Source organism: Anthonomus grandis, chromosome 9 (assembly GCF_022605725.1).
Source record: "Anthonomus grandis grandis chromosome 9, icAntGran1.3, whole genome shotgun sequence".
Taxonomy (NCBI): domain Eukaryota; kingdom Metazoa; phylum Arthropoda; class Insecta; order Coleoptera; family Curculionidae; genus Anthonomus; species Anthonomus grandis.
The window spans coordinates 24,701,689-24,727,830 of record NC_065554.1 but is presented as its reverse complement, the minus strand read 5'-3'; the positions used below and the strand labels follow the sequence as shown (position 1 = coordinate 24,727,830).

The 26,142-nt window shown below is 30.0% G+C and overlaps 1 protein-coding gene across 1 annotated transcript in view; it reads right to left on the bottom strand.

Annotated features, from left to right (window-relative positions):
* Positions 1 to 25,919, bottom strand: part of LOC126740368 (homeobox protein cut) — a 129,549-nt gene extending 103,630 nt beyond the window's left edge. The window contains 1 exon segment of the mRNA XM_050446345.1: positions 25,442 to 25,919. Within this exon segment, the coding sequence (XP_050302302.1) occupies positions 25,442 to 25,567 (126 nt within the window). The 5' untranslated portion in view covers positions 25,568 to 25,919.
* Between the last annotated feature and the right edge of the window lie 223 nt (positions 25,920 to 26,142).

Below are 26,142 nucleotides of genomic sequence, written 5' to 3'. Positions count from 1 at the left end.
TCTCTTTCTAAAGGGCATTCAATATTATTGCTCATATCCTTTTTCTGTTTGTGTGATATTAATTTTTTTATTAACTCAATAGGAGTCAGGTTATTGTCGAACAATAGAGTGATGCGCCGTCATAAATTCAATAAAAGGTATTTTTCACACAAATAAATTGTTTCGTATGTAGCACCACAACCAGACTAATTAAAAGTTAAAAAATAAACAAACCGATGGAAAAAAGCCTCGGAGGCATTCGAAACCGAAACCAAATATCCGCAGATGCTGGTGATCTTTTATGAAGACGATCGTTAAAATTTTATGTTTTTAATGATTTTATTGCATAGTTCTCTCCGTTAGTAGATAAATATCGTTTATAAGAGTGTAGTGCCGATTTTTGATGTCATTAATAAACATCGCGTCTCGGCATTTTATTGCCAGTTTGTTCTCAAAGTTTGTTTACTAATTAAAAATGCATCTGGTTTTGATCGAGTATCCACCTTGTAGTCTTTTTTGGGGACCACCGTCATCGTTGAACAGCTTTTAATGGAAATAATTATGCATAACTTAAAAGCATACGATTATTCAGAGATTTTTAAACATGATTTTGCTATTTAGAACGATAATAGATTTTCCCATAAAATGTTTATTCCCTATTTTCGCATCTCCCAATTTTCGAAACTCAATTACCGCCATAAGGGGTGGCGAAATCTGGTCCTGCCTCGCATCAGCGCCACGCTTTAATTCTATTTTCTCAGCTAAATGTAAGAATTCCACATGAATTACTTTCGTTTGTCATTTTCCAACGTGGCTTAATTCCAAATTTCTAACCCGTTTTACTCCAATTTCACCCCTTTTTGCTTCTTAGTTATGCAACGGTGAACTCTACAATAAACATTATTTGCCCCCCTTCCCTCTCTTTAAAAATGTTCAATAGCAGTGACCTGAATCAATCAATAAACCATTTAATCGCTAACCAATTTAATTAATTAGGTTTTGATTGGATCAAAGTTGACCTCGAGATCGAGAAACAATTATCAATTATATACTCAATTGATACATCACACTCTGATAAATGGAGGGAGGAAAGGAAAAAAAAAAGGGAAAAACAATGCAAAACAAATGACCATCGTCGAAAGCCGATTTTTCCCACGCCTTCGAATGTTAAAAGCGGGTTAAATTTCGTTCCTGCGGGAAAAAAGCGGGGCCACGGCACCGCAGGAATTCGCCGGGAATTCAAAGATCGTTTATTGGCAGGTTCTCAACTTTTTCGGCCTGATTTGCTGTGAGAAAGGCATATACGGGTATTTTTCGGTCAACGAGTTATGCACCGCCAATTTTATGTATCGATATCATATTGCTGGGAGATAATTATCATTTCGATGTGACGTAAGATAATTAGATCAGTTTTTTGATAACTAAGTGTGGAGGGTCTTTTTCAATTATTTCATCAGGTCGTGATGAGCTTAAGGACGCTTTATTTGCACTCTTTCTTTATAGAGTATTCAGTTTCAAAGGTCCAAATCTCATGATTGAGACAATATCTGGATTACGTTATAAGCCAAAAGATCTGAGTTACACCCAACGAGAACCTGCTGAACTGAAGAAGAATCCAAATGGTCATATCTTACAAACATTCATGGATACAATGAATATAAGATAAGGCGATAATAAAAAATATTTTTTCCAGGCAATTAAAGCCATATAACATCTGTTCCAATTAGTCTATTAAAACCAAAAAATATTGTCAAAAAACAGGAAAAAAATCATACTAGACCTATATTAATTGCTAATCAAACTGGTATTACACCACAACGTTTAAAGGTAAAGAATCTTCATTATAACGTCTTTTATTCAAGTTTATGCTCAGCAAGCAATAATACCCGAACGGAAAAAATAAAGATAACAAACCCATTTTTTTCCCATGCTAATCTACGAAAACCACATTGTCCAGAATAAGCATATTGGATCATCAATACCATAATAATAAACAACAGTCGATTCGATTAAATACTGATTAAAGCAAATATGGTTAATCTCGCACTTTTCGCCACCAGTTGAATATAATCGATGGTGACTCATCGCGCCAATTAAGCATTAAGTCATCGATAGCTGGGTGTTATTAGAGTCATTAAAATAAAATGCATAAAATCGTTTTTATTGTTTTACACTGTGCTTTATATGGTCATCCTGAAACGACGATTTACCCGTCGAATTTCGAATAGATAGATCGTTTTTATAATAATACCGGTGGAAGTAACAAAGGCCTATTAAGGAATAATATCGATCCGTGGGAGTCACAATAAGGCATTCGAGACGAAATAAAATCATCTATACAGCTTAGGAGCATTTATTTTTACTCTTTGACATGTAACAAGCAGACATCACGCATGTTGAGTTTGAAGTAATAGACAGGGGCGTGTAAGAATTACTATTATTATGATTATAATTGTAGAAAAATCGACCGCTATATCGGAGGCTCAAGATCATCAGACCAAAATACAACCCATCACAATTAATACATCGAAATGACTTAAAGAGAATAATATATGATACCGTCACCAGAACAATTTCGTATATGAGGCTAATATATAAATATAGATATCAAAATGATAGAGAAAGCATTCAGAACCATTTAAAGCAAAAAGGCATGTGGTCCAGAGAACACCAAAACTAATCAGCTTTCTCAAACGGTACATAAATTAAGAAAAAAAAATCCCATTAAACTGGAAAGAAGCCTAGACAACATCTATACATAAAAAAGCCCAATAGAAAAATTCTTAAAATCCTAATGGAAGTAGAATATGAACTCCATGAAATAGAAGAGCAAGCAGGCTTTCATGCTAGAAGGTCATGTAAATAAGCAAAAAGTTGCCAGAAATCGAAAAATCTATCTTTTATTTGTTGACCTTACAAAAGCCTATAATACAGTCCCAATAATAAAAACTGTAGCACATTTTGAAAAAATCCTTAATTTATAATATGGCAATAGTTGCAGTAGAATCGCTGTACAAGAAGGCAACACCAAAAGTGGAAGTGGAAAACAGTTTCTCAGCAGAATTCTTGATAACAAAAGAGTTGCGTCAAGGTTCTTGTCTCTCTCTATCCCTCTCAGGGGAAGATATCGGGCTCTAAGATGAGCATACTATTAAATGAGAAGATAACCCTTTACACCCTTTATTTCGCAGATGATCAGATGTCATAGCACAGGAAAAAGAAGGCCTGGAATTTGTGACTCGAAGACAGTATCTATGCATAGTGAACATCATCGATTGGCACCAGAATTAAACTTCTAGCAAACAGGAGCTAAAAAATCTGGATTGGAAAAAATACCCAAATATCAAATTGGACAACCTATGGGAGTCCAAATAGTAATACTAGAAGAAATCGAAAGCAGGTATTTAACATGGTATGGGAATGTTAAACAGATCGAAGGAAGGACAAACCCATCCTGGATAGTAGGTATCCAAAAACCAATAAGAGAAACTTACATCCAGAAAATTGGAACAACAGAAGAAGCTGGAAAATTGGAAAGTAGAAAATGCTATAAGACTGTTTCTACCTTGAGGTTCAAGTATAAATGAACCACACAAGCATTAGAAGTACTTGGCAAAAACTCTGAAGTAGAAAGTGCGGTCAATATAGTAGCTATGATATTTTGTTCCGATGACGTAACTGGAAGGTTAATATCAGTGACAAAAGGTGCCATGAAATCTTCTGAATAAATCTTTCTATCGATAAATTATATTCTAGAAGTCTTAAATCCTGAAGTACCATGTATAACTGTCGTAACTTTCCTAAAGCTCCATTAACTAGTTTCTAATTTTAAAGGACCAAAAAAATCCACGATATAACAACGGTTGTATTTTGTGGCTACTGTCTGGTAGAAGTGTAAGTAAATGGATATCATTGTTACGACACAAGTTAACATCAGCCAAAAAAAGTGACTACTGTGGTTATCTAATATCAACAACATTAGATTCTCTTTTGTCTAGTTTATCTTTTTCTCTTTTTTCTTAATCTGTGCTTTGATCATGGTCATCATAGTTGTTGTCTTGTACACCATTCCTAAGTATCTATCAAATACTTTGGGTTCAAGGTATTTCTCGAGCTTCTTTAGAAATACTGTGAGTAAATGTGCCTATCTTTCTACTTTGAGGTTTGTCTATAAGTAAGTCGTCTCCATTTTCCTTTCTGTTGGTTGTCTCCTTTTCTATTTCATTAGCTATTAGGCCAAAGATCAGGTTGGTCTTCTAGTTAGTCACTCCTCCTTTTTTTGTTGTTGATATGTTAACTCTTTTTACTTCGTCTACGTTTTATGCTTTCTTGGTCCAGAGCAATAGCAACACTCTAAGTATGACCAATCAAATCATTGATATAACTCGAAGTGAGGCTCTAGAAAATAATGAAAATAATCAGGATCTTTAAGTGAACTTCTGATTTCTGTCAGTACCTCCCATGAACATAATTTTCTTCCAAACTTTCAGTTCCAGTGATCCATCATGTCTTATGTAAGATGTTTCACGTGCTGGTGGTCTCAAGAGTACTTAATCTGTATTTTTCTTAATCTATCAAATGGTTTAATAGAGCTAAAGATTCCAAAATATCCAGGAATTCTTCAGAATTGAGCTGGTTTAAGTAAGATTATACCACTAATCATATGAAGTGTTATCTTGTACATTATTCCTAAGTATCAAGTAATCTGGTGAGCCCTTCTTTAAAAATAGTATGGATCAATATGCCTCTCTATTTTGAGGTTTCCGTATAAGTGCCCTCTCATGTTTCTTTATGTTGGCTGTCTTTTTTCCTATTTCGTTAGCTATCTGGTCAAAGATCAGTAATTTGGTCACTTTTTCATATTTTACTTAGTCTAGCTTATTGTTCAACTTATTTACTTGATCTATTTTAAGTTTTCCTGCATTATGGTTTACTTTAATTTTTTCTTTTTTTGTGCTTTTATCATGCTGTCTTCTCTTTGTCTATACAAGTACTATGAGTGAATGAACGCATTTTTGCTGTAACTTTTTTAATTGCACCATCCGAAGTTTCTTTTTTGCTTACCATCGTCAAGCTGATTTTTTTCTAGAGGCTTCATATTCACCCATTTGGTTAGTTTTCTATAAAAACGTTGCACTTACCTAAAAAAGAAAGACGTTATAAGCATTTATCGATTTTCTCAAATTTTTAATGGTCAAAATTAATTTTTTCTGAAAAATAAGTGAAGGTAGTCATGGGTGCAAGAAAATTTAATTTATCTTTCATAGAAATTGAGAAAATGGCGGAAAACTTAAATAAAAAAAAATTAATTTTCTGCAAAAACTATGCGAAATTGCAAACCTTTTTTTTATTGCAGTAGATAATAAATCTAACTCTCGATGAAAAACCATTCTATGTTTTTTCTTGACAAACTAATAATAGAGAAGTTATAAGCATTTTCCAATTTTCTCAAATTTTTCGTGGTCAAAAATAATTTTTGTGGAATAATTTTAATTAAATTTTTTCGTGAAAAATGTATGATTTATGGGGAAAACTTTTTAAGCAAAAGTTGTTGGGACTAATCTGAGGTAGTCAAAAGTGAAGAAAAATTGATTCTATCTTTCACAGAATTTGAGAAAATGGCGGAAAAGGTAAATTAAAAAATCGGATTTTCTAGGAATCTATTGGAAATTTGAAACTTTTTTTTAATGCAGTAGATACTAAATTTAAACCTGTATGAAAAACTATTCTATTGTATTCTTCAAAAATGCAATAGGAAAGAAGTTATAAGCATTTTGTAAAATTTGATTCGTTTAAAAATTCAAAAAAACCTAAAATTATTTTTTTTTAATTTCTGAAAATAATTAATTTTAATTTTTTTCTGAAATTTTTAATAATCAAAATGAATTTTTCTGGAAAAAATTTATTTAATTTTCTTTTTGAAAAGTGTGTGGATTTTTTAGGAAAACTTTTTAAACAAATGCTTTTAAGAACAATCTGTGAGTATTAAATTTAAGTCTCTATATAGAACTGTTCTATGATATTCTTTAAAAAAGCAAACGAAAAAAAGTTATAAGCATTTTTTAATTTTCGCAAATTTTACTCGCTCAAAAAATTGACCAAATTAAACACATAAATCGAACAATAAGAACGCCACAAAGATAATTAATATTTAATTGCCCTTATACAGGCTCTATTTCCGGTAAAACAGAAAGTGGCATTCAATTTTTTTTTTGAACAGTATCAGTGATCCAAATGCTTAAAAAACCAATGAATTCCTCCCTAGTCTCCTTGTCACCACAGTACATATTTAACGATACTTAGTTGTTCTAAGGATAATATTATTAAGGTAGAAACCAATCCAACAATTAAAACTAATTACAACTTTGGGTGCCAATACAATCTTTACTCAAATGGCAAATAGCTTGCCGAAGGTCGATCATTTTGGTTAGATTAACTGGCCATCTTTATTTGGTAAACTGTTTGCCAAACATCTTGTATTATTAAGCTTCATTTCCTTTTTTTTGAGAGTTTAATTGGGAGGTAAGTGCTTTTTTTCATAAAAAAAAGTTAAAAATGTCTCAATTGCCTCTTCCTCCCTTAAAAAAAGCAACACCAGGAAACCGAAGAAGCAAATAATCCGATCACGTCTTAAACGTTTCTTACCCCAAATTCTACTACACCAACCCCTACTAAAGAAAAAAACGAAGTCTCAATCGGGGTTTTTTTCACCCTCCAATTTATCGGGAAGGTGCATTCCTAAGCGTACGATAGACAGGAAATCGTTCAGACGTGAAAGCTTTTTTCAGGATTCGGGAAGAGTCTCCTGGTTAACCGAGGTCGGGATGCAACAAAAAAACCCTTGATAAGAAAAAGGTGTTTTTTATATTGCCAGGCATACGGAAGACAGACAGAGTTTCCTGGTTTTTTTCTTATCCAGAATAAGCTATTTCTAGCACATTTTAACGCGTCAAATATTATTAAGCTGGCATAATAAATATCGTGTTGTAAGATGCGACCAGCAATTAAAAGAAACTAATACGAAATGGACATGGATTATGAGCGTAACCGAAAGGAATCGTTGACGACATTTGGGAAATGCGGTGTGTATTTTTAGTTTAAACCGTATAGCCGGGGCAGACGAAAATATTAAAATGACATATGTCTCGAGTAAAGATTCCCAATAAAAGACACTCGGATAATAATTAATGCTTCTGAAAATTAATGAACAGTCTGGGATACATGAGAAAAAAAATGTGGGGCTTTTTTAGTCTCGTGAATAAGCTCGGCTCAGTGGCGTAGGAGGATATTAACAGTTTTATGTACTTATTATTGACAATTGCACTTAACCGCTTCAAATATTTAAAATAAAAATTCATAGGCTGAATTATCCTTAAAAATTAGTGAATACTGTGGTGCAACTGCAAGTTGTAGATCTTTTTTTATGTTAATGGACTAATGACTTATGAGTGCCTGGAATAAATATTAAATTATTAACTGTCTGAAATGCAAAATAGTCAGTCCGTGATTGAAATAATTAATTAAAAAGGCAACATTTATGGTTCAAGCCCAATATTAAAACAAAAACAAAATTTCCTAATGATTTGCTTGAAATTTAATAAAAAATGTGGCTAAACTGCCTGAAATAAAAAAAAAAACAAATTTTGATACTAATGCAGCAAAATTTGAAGCAAAACTACCCATTAAATAGAAATTTTGACTCAGCTGTCCTAAACTTACATGACTTTATTTAAATTTATAAGAAATTACGCTTTTACAGCCTAAAAATGAAAGCCTAGAACATCTACAGATTTATTAATTAGCTACTAAAAGTAAAAATGAAAGTTGAAGTTAATTAATAGTGGTACCTAAAACTAAAGTAAAAAATACAATTTGTAAGAAAAGTGCTTGAAAATTAAAGAAAAAATGATGTTTGGCTGCTTGAAATTACAGATGTGGAAAATTCTAGGCTTTATTACCTAAAATTATAATTATATAAAATGCAAGGCTTAACTGCCTGAAATAAAACAAGTGCCTAAAATTAAAAAAAAATATATTTAACCAACTAGAATTAAGGGTAAAGATAATTTAAAACAACTGCCTGAATTTAAAAAAAAATTGGATGAGCTTTCTGGAAAATTCAAGTCTTTATGATCTGAAATCATAATTATGTAAGATGCAGAGCTCAGGTGCCTGGAATAAAACAAATTTAAACTTATGACTTAAGTGCCTAAAATGAAAAAAAATTGGTTCAACTGACTGGAAATAAAAGAGTTATTTAATAACTTAAGTGCCTGAAATTTCGAAAAAAGAATTGGCTTAGTCAAGCAGTCGCCTAGGATTACAAAAGGGTGAAATTTGAGGCTGTACTACCTGTAATTACAAATAATAAATATTTAAGGATTTATTGCCTTTATTTATAATTGTATAAGATAAAAAGCTCAACTGCCTGGAATAAAACTAGAATAAACTTATTACTTCGGTGCCTATAAATAAATTTAAAAAAATGGCTTAACTGACTAGGATTAAAAGAGTTATTTTATAACTTAACTGCCTAACATTAGGAAGAAAATATGGATAAATTGCCTAAAATTACAAACAGGGAATCATATTTTGCTTCATTTTTCTTAGGCAGTCGAGCTTTAAATTCTGATTTTTTGTTAAATTTCAGGCAGTTATTAATTTAGTTTTCATTTCAGGCACTTAACAGAAATAAATCATTTTTCAAAAAACATTGGTCTGTAACTGGAAGTTTTTAGTTTGTTATTTCAAGGCTCAATTAATTGCGTAAAACTCAAAATAAAATGTGGCGAAATTCCGTGAATTGATAGATATGGAAAAGTCATGGTTTTAGTACCTAAAATTACAAATATCTAAAATACCGGGCTCAACTGCCTGAATTAAGACAAGAATTAACTTGACTAAAACTTAAAAGAAAAAAAATTGACTTAACTGACTAGAATTAAAATAATTTAGTCATGACTTAACGGTCTGAAATTTAAGAAAAAAATTGGATAGACTGCCTAAAATTACAAATAGGAAAAGTTTAAGGGTCAACCTAACTGCCTAAAACTAACAAAATACCGTGACCAGATGACCAGCCTAAAATTATAATTATGTAAAATACACTATTCAACTGCCTGGAATAAAGAAATATTAAGCTATTAACTGTCTTAAATTTTAAAAAAATACTAGACTGCCTAAAATGACAAATTTGTAAAATGCTTGTAAAATATAAAACAATTAACTTATGATTTAACTGTTTGAAATATTAAAACTGTTGATCCCTGGCTGAACTGCCTGAAATGTAAAATTTTGAAAATCTATGGCTTACCTACCTAAAGAAGATCATTCCATTGCAAAAGGTTTACAAAAAAAAGTATAAAGTATAAAAAATTCACGAACCACTTGTACAATTTTATTAACAAAACCATGGGTTGCTTGAGAAACATAAGCTGCCTAAAATAAAAAAATATGTAAGATTTATGGCTCTGCCTAAAGTTCTTATTTCAAGGCTTAATTAAGAAACTTTGCCTTAAATAAATTATTCTAGTTTTGGGGTATCTAATAATAACCCGTAACAGGTCATTCCTAAAATCTATTCTAAAAACGTTACACATTAAAATGAAAAGAAGAAGAGTAGATTAGCACGTGGTATTCGCATTCCTGGCTCAGGTATTTAGCGGCAACTTACGACCGGTAATAGTCGAAGAATCCACCTTAAAAAAATCAAAACTGTTAAAAAACAAGAAATGTGGAAGAACAGGTGTGGTGGAGAGATAAAAACCAACAAAATTGCCTATAAACCGACCAATAAAAATCTTTGTCGAAGGAGGAAAAAGAGCCGATAAAAAAGCGATGGGGCATGGTTTCGTGGAAGATAATTTAACGACTCATAATCGTACTAATTATAAGAAATTGTTAATGTTCTGTTTTAATGGTATATGAAAAAGCTTCCGCTTGGAAAATATCTACTCGTTACCCCCTGGCTTGTTGAAATACCAAAGGAACGACCTTGAAACATCAAACGTCCATTTTACTCGTTTCCGTACTATAGTCCGAGCTGATTATAAAAAAAACCGTACGCGTAAAAATTTTTCAATTTTCTCGGTGCCCGCCAAAGGACAATAAAAGCAACCCCGACAATTAATTTTCCACCAAAAGTCGTTTGGATTTCCCTTTCGTACGTTTTTTTTTGCGAATCCCGTATCCATATACTTTCTGGGGGGCCCCTCTAATATAAATGCGAGAGAGCGAAAACAAAAAAATACATTCGTCCAGTCGTCAAAAATGAATTCATATAAAAATCTGATATATTCAATGGCATATCTCAAAAATGCTGCTGAGGGTCAATAAATTCACCGCCCCTTGAAATCGCCAAAGGGATGAGGGCGAGAGGAAATTTTTAACAGGGACGTATTTGGTTATTAATGAACAATAATTAAATGAAATTGTAGGAAAGTTTTCAATATAGTGATTTTTATCAAAAATAGTGAGTTTTCACTAAAATGTTTTAGTTCTTGGAGCCTTTATTATGAATTTTTATTAAGAAACTAAATTTATCTTAAACTGTGACCAGAGCCTCAAAAGCTTGTAAAAATCAAAATGTTCATTTTTGAATAAAGGGTTTTTTAGAGGTCAAACACATTTTTGGTTTTATTTCTACAAGGAACTGCTTTTTTTCCTAGTAGTTAAGGACCAAAATAAAGTTCCTAATACCGTAATATATGAAGACTAATCTCTGCACTTTCCAAATGTTTGATTTTAGGCAGCTAAGTTGCATAGGTGACTCATGAATTATCTCTCTAATTTTAGGCTATAAATTAATAATAAATAATTTTCAGTTCATTAGAAACAGTTCATTTGGTTTCTTTAATTGCGCCTTAAATCTAGAATTTCAGGCAGTGTCCAGGACAGTCATGAATTTTCTTGTCTTCTCTAATTTTAGCCTATAAAATCTTGATTCTTCTAGGCAGTTAATTTTATTTCAAGCAGCCCACTCATAGCATCTATTTTTGTTCGAATATTTGGTAGTTAAGCTACAGATTTGTAAATTTCACAGAATTTGTTTGTTTTTTATACTTTTTTTATTTATAGATCTTAGGCAATAAAGTAATCCATAAGTTTGTTCATACATTTCAGGCAGTTTAGCTAGAGATCAACAGTTTTAATATTCCAGACAGTTAAAACATAAGTTTATTATTTTCCATTTTAGGGAATAAATAAGTTTATAATTTTTTTATCCTAGGCAAATCATCCTTGAATTTTATATAGTTATGATTTCAGACAATGTGGCTACGTATTTCTTTATAAATACTAGTCAGTTGGGTCAATTTTTTTTTAACTTTAGATATTTAAGTCATAACTTTAATCTTGTTTTATTCCAGGCAGTTAAGCCTTTCATTTAACATAATTATAATTTCAGGCAATAAATTCCTGATTTTTTCATATTTTTAATTTCAGATAGCCCAGTTTCATTTTTTTCTTAATTTCAGGCAATCTAGAGAATTTCCATATTTTTATTTTTAGACAGTTAGGTTATACTTTTAAATATATTTCAGGCAGTATTTACCAATTCGTGGGGTTTCAGTTATTTATTTCAGATAGTTGAATTTTCCATTTTACATATTTTTAATTTCAGATAGCCCAGTCACATATTTTTCTATCTTAGATTCCAGGCAGAATTTAAAGAATTTAAAATTTCGAAGAATTTAAACTTTCTAGAATTTAAAATTCTAGGAAGTCGAGTCTTGAATAGATATTTGTGAATTTCAGGCAACTCACCACATTTTTTTTCAAATATTTAGGCAGTTAAGTTATGATATTATTATTTTTGATTGCAGGCAGTTGAGCCTTCGTAATTACATATTTTTAATTTTAAATAGTCCAGTTTCATATTTTTAAAAATTTTAGACAATTTACTAATAATTTTTTTTATTCCGGGAATAGATATTTGTGAATTTCAGGCAATAAGCCATTTTTTTTCCAAAATTTCAGGCAATATTCAGCAATTAATTAAATTATAATTTCATATTTCAAGACGTTGACTTTTCCAGTTTACGTAATTTTTTACTTTAGGTAGTCTAGCTACATATTTTTTTTAATATCAGGAAGTTTACTAACGATTTTTTTTTGAATTTTGTGAATTTCAGGAAATAAAACATTTTTTTTCAAAATTTCAGGCAATATTTAGAAATTTATTAAATTAAAATTTCATATTTTAGGCAGTTCAATTTTCCTTTTTACGTAATTTTTAATTTTAGATAGTCTGGTTACATATTCTTTTAACATCAGGAAATTTACTATTTTTTTTTTTAATTCTAAGAAATTAAAGCCTTGAAACAGGCTTTATTTAGCAAGTCATGAGATTATTATTTTTTATTTCAAGCAGTTTACTTTATTTTTATTTTAGGAAGTTGAGCCTTAAATTTCAGGCAATGTTTTAAAGATTTTCAGCTCATAAGTGATAAGACTGATATTTTACATTCCAGGTAATAGGGTTAGAGCTTCGCATTTAATATAAATTTAATTTCAAATGGTCTAGTAATTTTTTTTTTGAATTTCAGACAGTCAGCTCTTGACTTTATTATTTTTTATTTTAAGAAAAAAAAAACTTTGAATGCATATTTGTAAATATAAGCCTTTTACTTTATATAATTTTAATTCAAAGTTGTTTAGTCACATTAAAAAAAAATCGGGCAATTCATGACTTTATATTCTAGGAAGTTGAGCTTTGAATGCAAGTTTGTAAATTTCAGGCAATTAATCAATTTTTAAGTCTTAGATACTTATGTTAGAATTATTTAGAATTATTTATATTATTTTTATATTTATATTATATTTATAACAATTCAGACTTAGACCAGTTTATATATTTTTCATTAAAAGTTGTCTAGTCAAATTAAAAAAAAATAGGCTGTTAGCTCATGACTTCTTTTTTATATTTTTCATTATTCTTTTTCATGCCAGGAAGTTGAACCTTAAGCCGTTGAGGCATATTTGTAAATTTTAGGCAATTAATATCATATTTCTTAAAAATTTTCAGGCAGTTAAGTTATAAGGTTAATATTTTTGATTCCAGGGAATTGAGCCCTTTCGTTTTACATGTTTTTAATTTCAGGGCTCTTATTTAGTACAAATTTAATTTTAAATGATCTAGTCATAATTTTTTTTTAATTTCATGTAGTTTAAATTATGAAATTATTCTTTCTTATTCCAGGAAGGTGAGCCTTGAATATATATTTGTAGATTTCACGTTTTTAACCAAATTTTTAATATTTTTAGGCACCCAAGCAAAGATTTATTTCCTTCACTCCAAAAAATTAGGAAATTATGAAAATCTATATTACTAACATTTTAATTTCAGGCAATAAAGTCTATAATTTATTATTCCTTATTCCAGGCAGTTGAGCCTTGAACTTAGGTTACTTATACATTTCAGGCTGCACACCCACAGTATTTAGGCTTATTTTATAAATTATTAACATAATCGATGTTTTGAAGATAAATGTTAAAAAAAAAGGTTAAAAATCAACAGTTTTATATCTGAAAAAAAAAACGTTTTTTTGAGTCTGAAAATTTTTCTCAAAATTGACATTTTTAGTCTATAAAAGTTGGAAAAAAAACGTCTTTAAAAACCTATATACTAAAAAAGTTATTTTTAAAATAGGGCTTTTTAAAAAAAAAATCACAGATATTTTTCCAAATTTTTTTAGAATTTCTTAGTTCCCCTTTAAATTCACCTTTTTCAAAAATATGTAAATATTCAGTAATGCTCAAAAAGCCATTTATTTTTAGTAACATTGTGCTTCTAGAGTCAACATAGGTCTCACAAACATCCCAAATACGTCCCTGCCTAAACAAAAAGGGGTAACTAAGGGCCAGTAAAAATTACTAATACGTAAAGGCATTATCAGAGCATCGGGAGAAGTATAAATTTGGACCGAGGCGTATATATCGCCGCCGACTATAGAGATTTTTAAGGGAGATTTTTCCACCAAAAAAAAAAAAAAACACGCGTTTCTCCTGAACCGAAAAAGAGGGGCCGGAAAGTGGCGATATTAAAGCCAAAATGAAGGGTTATGAAAGATTTTTACGGATTTTTCTGTCCCGTATAAATCATATAAGCTATAGCCCGGGACCCCGGGACTCTCGCGTATCGGAAAATCAGAAAATAGCCGGATTATAAAAGTAACTAATGCCTTTGTCCGTCTAACAAAAAAAAACCGAGGGAATATTAAAATTTTTAAATTCTATTGAGTCTCGTGAGGTTTTATGACAGTTTATTCAAACCGCCCTTAAGTTTGCTATTATAGGGAGTCGATAAATTTCGCTTATAAGAATTGTTAAAGGAAATTAATAAGGACCATGTCGCACGGACACGGGATATCCCATAGCGAGCCCCATGGGTCGATAATGACCCAAAACAAATATATTGCGGACATTGCAAGAAACGAGGTGTCGGGTAACCTTGTTTCTTCGAGTGTAGGATCCATTAATCATTAATTTTTATTTATTTATTTTTTTAAATTCGTCGTTTAAGATATGGGTACAATGTAGCCGTGAGTTTTTAAAAAGATCCGCTTAGTTGCTTTATTTGAAAAATTAATGGATTTATTAGGTCAGATATAGTAAAGGGTTAGTTAGGATTATTACGCAATTTTTTTGAGAAGGTGACACGATCCCTCTCAAGCTTTTCACATTGGCACTAAAAGACTTATTTAAAATATTGAATTGGGAAGAAAAGGAAATCAATATAGATGACAATTACCTCAACCATCTGCGCTTTGCAGATGACATAGTCATAATAAGTGGAAGCAAAATTGAACTTGATTGATCTCTCTCGTTTGTCAAGATAAAAATTACGTATAAAAAATACTATTTCATGATGATCCAGATATAACTGAGGCATGAAATGCGGTAGGATGCAAGAATGTTGAGTTTTTAGTCATTTTGTCGTATACAAACCCATTTGAGTCCCAGGAATCATTAAGGTAAATTAAATATGGTGTTGGGCTCACATATAGACAGAACACAAGAATTATTACCCCTACGCATAAATGGGGTAGAATTAGAGTTTTTAAGAGTTGTGGTGGTACCATAGGGTAGAATGGTACCATAGGGTACCATTCTTCATAGGGTAGAATTAGCGAAATTTATGTATGTTTTGCTCCAATGCTAAGTCATCAATTAACTACGAAAGTTAAATGCGCTATGGTTTTTTCATTGTAATGAAACCTAAAAGTTAATTTTATACTTGTTCGCAAATCAAAGTGAATGCAGTTGGTTCTTTAAGTAAATTGTCTTGCTGATACCAAAGTCCACTTCACCTGAGTGAGCGTTCGTCTCTTCTCGGTTTAATTCTTGAACCATTAAAGCGCTTCTCAAATTTAAGTTTTAGACAATAATATTTCAGGTAAATTTGTCTATGTAGGTGCCGAGTTCAATATCGGAATGGCAAAATCTAATGATCCACTATGTACTTTATAAACCGATTGACTAAATTGGTAATTTTGTGTGCCAAAATATTAATAAATTTTCCAAAATTTTCTAGTAGAGTAGTCCCTATTGTTCATGCATGAAATTTTCGATTACGTATTATAATCAATCCCTAAGTTTGAGGACAGAGTGGAATACTGCCATTCCATCATTGAATTCGACACGTTACGAAAATAATTATTTCACTAACGTTGTTTAAGATTTCCTTCAGAGATGCAATAGATAAAAAGAAGCTAAATTTAAGAGAACTATGGAAACACTTAAAGACATTACTCATAAATATTGAATTGCGGTCGAATGCAAGAACCTTGACTTTTTTTAAAAATTTCTCCGCATATAAACCCATTTAAATCCCAGGAATCATTGACGATCGCTATGAAATGACTTTCTTCGTTTGTCAAGATGACAATTGTATATAAAAAGTGCAATTTCAAGATGATCCAGGGTATTACTGAGGCATGAAATGCGGTAGAAAGCAAGAGAACTGACTTTTTAGCCATTTCTTCGCATACAAACTCTTGTAACTCCCAAACAAGGCGGGTTAAGCTTGGATGGATGGCTTACAGAATGTTAAATCACATACAAAAATCAAGATACATCAATTGGTTTAAAGTAAAGGGTATAGGAATCTTGTATTTGGAATAGAGACGATGAAAATAACTCAAAAAAACGCAACCCTGTTTAAAAATAACACAGAGAGTTATGAAACTGAACTGATGAATGATTGTCATAAGTCTGAATGATCGAATAAGAAATATAGAAATTAGACGTCGCACAAAGGTCATGTGGACGTAATTGCAAAATAAAAATGAAGATTTAAAGCACATCCAACCCCAGTTTTTCAATGTTTGCAATTAGCGAAACTAAGTGTTGATCCCGATGATAATGAGTTATCTTATCGAAATTCATTACTCTTGAAACAAGATAAGCATTTTATCTTATGCAGACTTCCTTATAAGAAAGTATCTTGCTTATAAGGCATTTACTCTACTTTCACAAAGCCAAAATAGACTGCTTACAAAAAAAAAAAAAAAAAAAAAAATTGGAGATAGGTCGGATTAACTGGAAGACTCCTACGATAGAAACCTAGAACATCAAAAGAGCAAATAGGCCATTTACAAGAGATGGTCAATTGACATAAGTAAAATAGCAGGTAGAAATCAGCTATGGGTTAAAAAGAATAAGATTGCAAACAATTTTTATAAAAGTACTATAGGTTCTCAAAATTCATTTAATTTTCTTAAAATTTAAATAAGTCAATAAACTACTTCAAAACAAACGGCTTTCTTGCATCACAATTATTTATTCAATGATGAATTTAATTTTCTTAAATGTAGAATTGTGATATAAGATCTCCAACTAACTGCGTATCCTAATGCAATTCTGTGACATATAAATAAAACATTTTTATCTTAAAAAGTGAGGGTGTTGTGAAGTCTTTGCGAATTGAATTACCTAGTATTCAATGTTTTGCTCCAACATTAGAAAAAACCATATCGCATATGTCTTGATAAGTTTAAATTCGATGAGTTATAAATCTTGGTTGCCAATATTGCCTTTAATTCTAAGTATTTTATCTCAATACTCTTGGGAATAGTGAAAAAAATTGCTTCAACGAAAACTGTCCTAAATACCCAAATGCTTACCCTAGTCTCAGGTTTTTACCCTCAAATTTTTTTATCTTGGTATGAAAAAAATATTTTAATATTATTAGTAGCTCCCAAGTTATGTCCAAAAATGCCCCTTTAAGAAAAACATTTTTTATAATTTCATAAGAAAGCTGAAAACTAAAATTGTACACCTAAGCAAAAATATCACCTTCCTTCCTTCTACAAATAAATTTCTTAAACACCTTCAATAACAATTTAATATTAAAACGCCAATAAACCTCTAAAAAATGCATAACCTTTGAGGCCACGACGCTCACTTTCTCATTAAACCCCAATAAAAACAAACTCCGGACTCTTTTTTGAAAAATAAATTAATAAACAAAACCAAAACCACCCATTAAAGGGCTCATTATGGCCCTACGCCGAAACAAGTGAAGGCGAAACTCCAAATGCACTCTCCCTTCTCTCGTGTCATGCGTGACCCTTTCTTCGCGCGAGGGGCCTGTCAGGTGGCGCCCTCCCGGCCCTTAACGTTCAAGCCTTGAACTTTACTATAAAACGCGTGAGCAACAAATCAGCTCACTTTTATCGGGTTAAAAGTGATTTTTTTTAAGGTGTAGCCTGTAAGTGAAATAGTACTTTATTTTATTGACACATTTTACCATATATACACTCGAGGCCGTTAAGAAAATTGATAGGTTATGCGAAGCGAACGTGCCTCGTTGCCATTAGTTCTAGAGGTTGATAGTTATAAATATCCGCCGATGGGTTTGGTATTGATACTCGGACAAGTTGGACGGACGATAAAGTTGGTTTTAACGGGTTTTAGTTGGGATGAAGTTTTGTTGAAAAATTGTTTCTTGTGTCAGTGGTTTTTCTACCTTATTAGGGTATAAAGGCATGGATTTCGTCTAATTTGTAACATGTGTGAAAAATAGCTGTTTATGTAGTTATTCCAGCCCATTATTGACACTATTAATAATAGCTACCATGTTTATCGTCAATCATTAACTTCAAAATCAATATTTCTAAAATAATTACTTTCATTTATATAAACCTTAACAGCATTTATGAAGAATACTTTTTTTATAATTTGCTTTTTATAACCTAAGAAGGTTTTGGGTGTTAAAGTAGACACCTTGAATATCAAACATACATATTCCTTCATAAAATTACATACAAATTCCAATATTTTTGCATAGATCAGCATACATTCTAAATATCATTAATACAGTTTATTCTTTTCAACATTTTGCTTTTTATTTCATAGAAACATTCTCAGTAGTGTCATAAATATTGATTCTTGAAGTGATTCACTACCTTGAAAAATAGAAATAATTCTATATAAAAAGGACGATATTTCTCTTTATTTATTTATTTCACTTAAAAATCCTAATAGAATATTTGCCTTAAAATCGTTTTATTTAACGAACATATTCTTACCAGTTGTCCCCTTTAAGATAACTTCTATTTCTAAAATTTTTACTTGGACAAATCTGAGCTAAATAGGGCATTGTAAAGCAACAACAAGAAGAATATATTAATATTAGTCAGGCATAACTTAATTGGACATGCTACACTCTTAATTAAAATTACCTTTGTTACTTGGATAAGTTAGGCATGACAGATTATTTATAGTTTATCGGATATTAGATTATATAACAATAATTCTTAAATTACTTCCTGGAAAACAATAGATCACCGTAGGATTAATAGCTTCACTAAAGAATAGTAATAAATTAAAAAAGCAACTACACGTCTATATAAAGTAATGCAATCCACAAACAATTAAATAAGCTAATAGAGACAAGGCAAAATTTGAATATTACCAGATAAAAAGGTGTATAATATAGTTAATAATGAAACAGGCATAAACAAAAACCAAAAGAAAATCAATTTAAAAATAATAATAAAATGAAGTTTTCAAGATACATTGGAAAAAGATAGACTTTTAGCATTTAGTGTTAATAATAGTGTACACTTAAATACAACACTGAAAAATGAAAAATATTTACATAATCATTTGAATGCTCTGAGTTGATTTCTAAAAGTCCTACTAAACTGTCTTTGATATAATCATTAATTGAAAAAATGCCTTTCTTCATTTAACTGTCGCTGTAACTTAATCTAATATATATTTCCAAAATAAGCGTTATTCTATTCAAAGAAATGCAAATGCGTATCAGAAATAGATCTTTTTTAGTAAAAGTAAGAAATCAAAATTATTGCACATTATTATCCAACTCGTATAACCAAAGTACAGTTGTACTATCTTCAACCAAAGCTAAAAGCATAAATTTAAAGGAAATTTTAAAATTGTTATAGTTGTTTCAGATTCTAGTAGCCTAGCAATATTCATTAGTGAAAAATGCCTTAATCAGCCTAATGTTACCAATAAGAAATTCTGATAACCAGTTCAAGGTGTTAATGCAACTATAGCCTTTTCAAATCTATTATTAATAAAGTTTAAAGATAATTCAGTTTCATACTCCAATACTGGACACATTTTGCTCAGTGCTAAAGCCCTTGGTTCCTTTATAAAGGAAGAATTAGGCGTAAAAGAGTAATTATAAAGTTCATATTATTAGGTATTGGATGTTAAAGTCAGTCGTCAGCTTGAAAATTAAACATTGAGGAAACTCGAGCTAAATAAACCAATTTAGAGCAAAAACATGCATAACTTAATTGGACCTGATATACTCTTAATTGAAATTGTCTCTAAGGTTGCTAATAGAGAATATTTGTCTCACATTTATTTTGTTTTGTTTAATAAGAATATTTTTACTATTTTTTGGAATTTATATATTAAATGACCTCGTCATTCACACAGAAGTCCTTACGATTCAAACATATTAACTTCCAATATTTTTAAAATAGTTTTTTGTACAAGTTAGGTATAATAAAGAATTTATAGAGAATATTCTTTAAATATCATATTCTATGTTTTACGATAACATTATTTTTGCTAAATTTTTAGTTTCTTATCTAATCCTTTAACGTGAAAATTTTGCCTGATATCTCAGTTGCTGTAGATCTAATATTATTTTTTCTTATAGTCAGTATTGAAGACAATAAAATTTTCTTTAAAAAAATGTATATAACTTTAATGTAATAATAATAGTTTTCAAGAAATCCTGTATTAAAATATGGATAAAGGGAGTTTTAATCTAAACCTCTAAGGTTGCCATTTTACTTGATATCTCAGCTGCTGTTGATCTGATAATATTTTTCCTCATAATCAAAGTTGTAGACAATCAAATTTTATTTAAAAAAAAATATACAATTTTGATGGGATATTAGCAGATTTCAACTAATCCTAAATCGAAATTTGGATGAAGAAAGTCCTGAAATAAACCGTCAATGTGAATACTTTGCTTGATACCTCAGTTGCTTTTATGATATTTTTTTCATAATGGATGTTTAAAAAAAGTAGTTATTTGGAAAGTTTAATATTTTTCTAAGAACTCTAGTAATTACTAAAGCCATATATTCCTAAAATTATTTCCTGGACATATATCTTAGATATTGGATATTAATGTGAGTCATTTATTACCTTGAAAATTAAACATTGACCTTTACACACTAAACTGATGTCTGACCTTAAGACATCAGTATAATGAGAATATTCCTATGGATTTTCCTAAACATCAACTAAAATTAAAACAAAATCTTAGGTACTACATAAAAAAATACTATTTGCAATGTTTTAAACCTCAAAGCTTAATTATATCTTATTGATATTATCTGTTTGGTTTTATGAGTATATTTTTTTAATTTTTTAAATCATTTGGACTGAAGCAATAACCTAATGAGATCCTTATGGTTTAAAGCCAATTTGTTTTATTTTTCAACTACTATAAAAATACTTTTAAACCGCATAATAAACCCGGTCTGTCAGCCATCAATTAACCGACTTTCAATAAATCCAAATTTAAATCCTAGGAAATTTACGGGGCACGACAAAAAGTCCTGAAGGAAATTTACGAGTTAAAACAATCGGATTAAAAGAAGATCCTTGACGCTTTGAAATGTCGATGTAGGTTTTCGATCCCGCGGTTTCGAACAAAAAATAGGAAAAAAAAAACGAAATCCGCCCGATATTTACGAGAAACAGAGGCCTCCGAACGTCATTAAGACAAATTGGGATCAGGTCTTCGGGTGAATGTTTGAAACATTTTGTCCAAAAATAAATTCCGTGCTATTAAAAGGTGTCACTAAGTTCTTTTATTTTGGTTAAAGATAGTTTTAAAATGACAAATTAAGAAACTAGAAAAATCATTAAAACAACACACAAAGATATTTTACACCTGACACGATATTTCAAAACAATTTTTGTTAAAGCGACAAGTCTAAATTTAGCCGAGAGAAAGGAGCGCAGCAAGGGTCTCATTCAATAGAACGAATAACTCGTTATTTTTAATAAAAATAACGAAAAACCCCCCCATTAAAATTGAAATACCAAAGATTCTTATCGTCTAAATCGAATGCTCATTCTGGAAACGAATAAACGACAGTTCCAGCGAGGAATGCCATTTCGTATATTATAAAAGTTATTTAAAGGTTCAATATTGGTGACTTGCTTGCGGGACCTCAGTATTGTCATGCAATACACCTACTTTAATATTAAATTATATAAGAAAATTATGATTAAATCGGGTCCAGAAGTGCTAAAAATAGCCGGTGATGATAAAAACCCGACACTTTTCGTGCCCGTTTATAAAGTTTATTATTATTGAAACCCAACCCAGCCGAGCCGCACTATCAATAAACATAATTTCATAAATTAAAACCTGTAATTTGCACTTTTGCTATGCACGCTTTATGCAATTTATGGAGTGGAGTTAGGCATTTTTTGTTTTTGGTTGAAATATATGAAATACACGAGATAAGCGCTGTTGTCGGATGTATTTAGGTCAATTAGACTTAATATAGGCTTTTTTTTAGTGCATAACTTAAATAGATAAGGATTTTTTTATATAAAATATTTTAAAATGAATTAAAAAATTAAAAAATATTTGCATGAAGGAAATGCAAATTAAATCTGATTTTCCTATTAGTTATTGACAATAAATAAGATTATTAAAAGATTTGACAAAATTGAGTTTTTTTATAGTAAACTTTTTAAAGTTTTCATTCATTATCCAATTGAATATAAGACCTTTTTTCAATTTTTAAGGAAAAGATAAATTCTGAAATTATTGGACATGTTTAATTCCCTGTAAAAAATATATATATAAGATATTTAAGCAACTACGTCATATAAGACCCTAGTTATTAGACTTATAAAAATTAATTAGATCTAAACAAAGTCAATCTCAAGCCGATTACATGTTATTTAATATTTAAAATATTAAATGACAGTAGAGGAGTTTCAAGCTGATATTGGATCAATCAATAATCAAAAGAGATAAATATTTTTATGCATTTAAAGAAAATAATTACTTCCAAACAAATAAAAGTTTGCATTAAAACATAAACAAATTATAGTTGAATTAAATTTTTATAGGTTGCAATATAAGGTATCTAAACAATTAAATAATTAGTATGTCATTATTTTTTATAGGTTGTAAGTAATTTGAAAAATAGACCAGGATTTATGCATGATACTTATTATTTAAAAAGTAACTTTTTAAATTTCTTAAGCAAATAAATATGCACTTTAGATAAACCTCTATTAATTTATTAAATAGACGTCACTTCAAAAAAATCATTTATCTTGTCCTTCATAACCTGATTAGACACGACACTCCTTTAATATTATTAACTATATAGGGTTTCTAAACAATTTAGTAATTACTATATCATTATTTTTTTATGGTTCGTATGTAATTTGAAAAACAGACCAGGATTTATGCATAACCTAATTGGATATGATACTCCTTTGATTAAAAAAAAATACTTTTTTTAAGTTTCCCAGCAAATAAATAGGTACTTTTTAAAAAAAAGTAAAATAATAATAAAATAAACTCCAAGTGTTGGGATGTAAAGTCAAAGGATTACACGTATTTCGCCTATACTAGGCATCATCAGATATTCTTGTGCGATCACTAATAAATAAGAAAAAAGTAAAAAACACGATGCAAGTCAAAGGTAGAAATTAAATGCTAAAATTGATAAAATAGGACCGTGACTGGTTACCACACACATCTTGAGATTTGTGACATGAAATTTAATTTATTACTATTTAAAGTATTTGAAGTTCTCAATTGACTATGTAACCTTTTTCAATTTTTAAGAGTATATATTAATGTATTATTGAAGATATTTAGGTTCTTCTAAAAAATTACTTTACTAGATATTTAATCAAATAAATAAATATGTTGTATAAAACCTTGAGGTGAATTCAAAAAATTCATTAATCTTGCCCTTCATAAGGGGATTGTACATGACACTCCTTTAATAATAATAACTATATAATATTTCTAAGCAATTAAATAATTACTATATCATTATTTTTATTTATAGATCGTAGGATATTTAATAAACAAACCAGAATTTATGCATAATCTAATTGGACATCGTACTTATTTATTAAAAAGTAATTTTTTAAGGTGTTCCAGTACATATGCACATCATTTTATGTAATGTGAAGGAAAAACATACAAGTTTACGCAAACATATACTTTAAATAAAACAATTTTTTTTTCGTTATTTCATTCAAAATATCCATATTTTATCATACTTTTTTATTTAATTGTATTTGTTTTAAATTTTCTTTAAAGAATTTTCGGCAATGACTTTATATCTAATGTTTGATGTGTCAATTAATTTCTTTAAATTTTTTTTACTTTTCTTGTAATTATAAGATTCTATTATTAGGTTTTATTATACTAGGAAGCACCCCATATACTATATATGTACCTTATGTTTAGGATTTACGCATAACCTAATTGGACATGAGACTTTTATAAAATTAATAATCTGATCAGTAGTAGGTTAATTGAGACCAAAAAAAACTGGAATTTATGCATATTTATCATGCATAACTTAATTGGACAAGACGCTCCTTTAATAAAAAATTACTTTTCAAGGTTGCTCAACAACTAAATAATTAATTTTAGTGTATTATAGTTACTGTTTATAAGAAAAAAAATACTAGGTATCATAAATAATTAAATTGACACATGCCACTCTTAAAAAAATGTATTTAAAAAAATAATTCTGGTCCTCAAATAAACTTATTATAAATCGGAAGGAACTAAATATAATACAAAAAAAAGTGGATTTTTTTCGTCAAAATTGTGCTGTTTTATTTCAACTGAAAAAAATAAGGAAATGTCAACGTTTTGAGTTAATTATAACTCATTTATTATAATTTTGTGTCTATCTTAAAAGAAACTTTATTAGAATACTTTGATTGTAGTAATTAAAAAAAATCCTTAAATTAAAATAAATTATTCTTTTAAAAATTCCAAGCAAACAAATAGGTACTTACTTTTATATTAAATAAAATTTTTTACTGTTTGCATGTAACTTAAAAAGAAAAATGTATTTATGCATATTTGAATGTAAAACTCCTTTAATCATTAACTTTTTAAGGTTTCTATGCAAACAAAAATTTCATCGCTTCTACATAGTTAAAAAAAAGCAAAAATATATCAATATTTATCATTTAGAGAAAATAAAGATTATTTTTTTCTTAAGTTGTCAATCAAATCAATTACTTTATTAATTATTTAAAAAAAAAACAGGAATATATGCATATATATGATGCATAACTTAATTGGACATGATGCTCCTTTAATAAAAAATTATTTTTTTTAGGTTATTAAATAAATAAACTAATTTTAGTTAAATAGATACTATGAAGGAAAAATTACTAGTTTATGTTTAACCAAGTTGTCACATGACACTCATGAAAAAGTTAATTAAAAAAAAACAATTATTCCTGGTTTTAAAAAAGGTTTGAACTGAATGTTGAAAAATTAAAATTTTACATCCAAATTTGGAATTTTCGAAGAAAAAATGTCCAGAGTATTTAATTGTTATTTCTTATAATCTTGTTCTTGTCTTGAAGGAGACTTGAATATTTTAATTCTAGTTAATATTTAAAAAATACTTTTAAGAAGATTAAAAATTTAATAAAATTAATGTGACAAATGTAATAATTTTCCATTTGAAAATATTTTGTAATAGTACTCAAGTTTAAAAAAATATTTATTTACTCACTATGACACTGTCAAAAAAAGTAAACATGACACTTTCGAAAAGCCTACTGTAAGTCAAGCTAGTATAATTTTACAGCTTTGAATATTCTTTTCAAAATATATCCACTCTTCTTCCCCAATTTTCCCCTCAAAAACCCTGCTTTTCATCGCCTAGACTTGAAAAAATCAACCAATCAGTCCCTTCTTTGGTCACAACAACGTACTGACCTGTTGCCAAAATTGCGCCAACAAATAAATTCGTTCCTTCTTAAAAAGCCACTCCATACTCTGCATGGTCTGGAGGTCCATTTCTCCACCGCTGGGAGGAACGTTGGCCGCAGTCGTCGGCTGCATCAAGACCACCCTTTCCTCCAACTCAGCCAGTTTGACCACAATTTTCCCCCTTTTCCAACTTGTTGTCGAATGTCCCGTTTATTGGGGTAAGGTCATTTTCTCAGCCATAGCGGCATAACTTAATACACTAAGACGCTCACTTTCTTATCAAGCAAGTTTCGTCCCACAGTCCAGTCCGTCACTAAAAAAAAATCACAAAAACCAACAGAGAAAAAAACCAGTCTCGATGCAAGTAATAACCCAAAATCAATCACGCGCGTATTATATTAAATCAGTTCGAGAAAATGCACCTCGTCGTGCGAAATCTTTCTCTCTACAAATAAAACGAATGTCACGTGTTCATCGGAGAAGAGACTTCCCCGTACTGAATGACATCCGAAACTCCTCGGTGCAACTTTACACACTCTCGCCGGCAGCGTTCTCTCTCGCACCGTAATACGCTCCGCCCCTCGTATTGGTAGGTGCTGCCCTCTGTCGATCGCCAAACATCTGTCGATCTCTTTCTAATACATTGCAAGACGGATTGAGAGGTTCTGGTCCGTCTCGAGCCGGCCGGGCCAATAGTGGATTGCTTT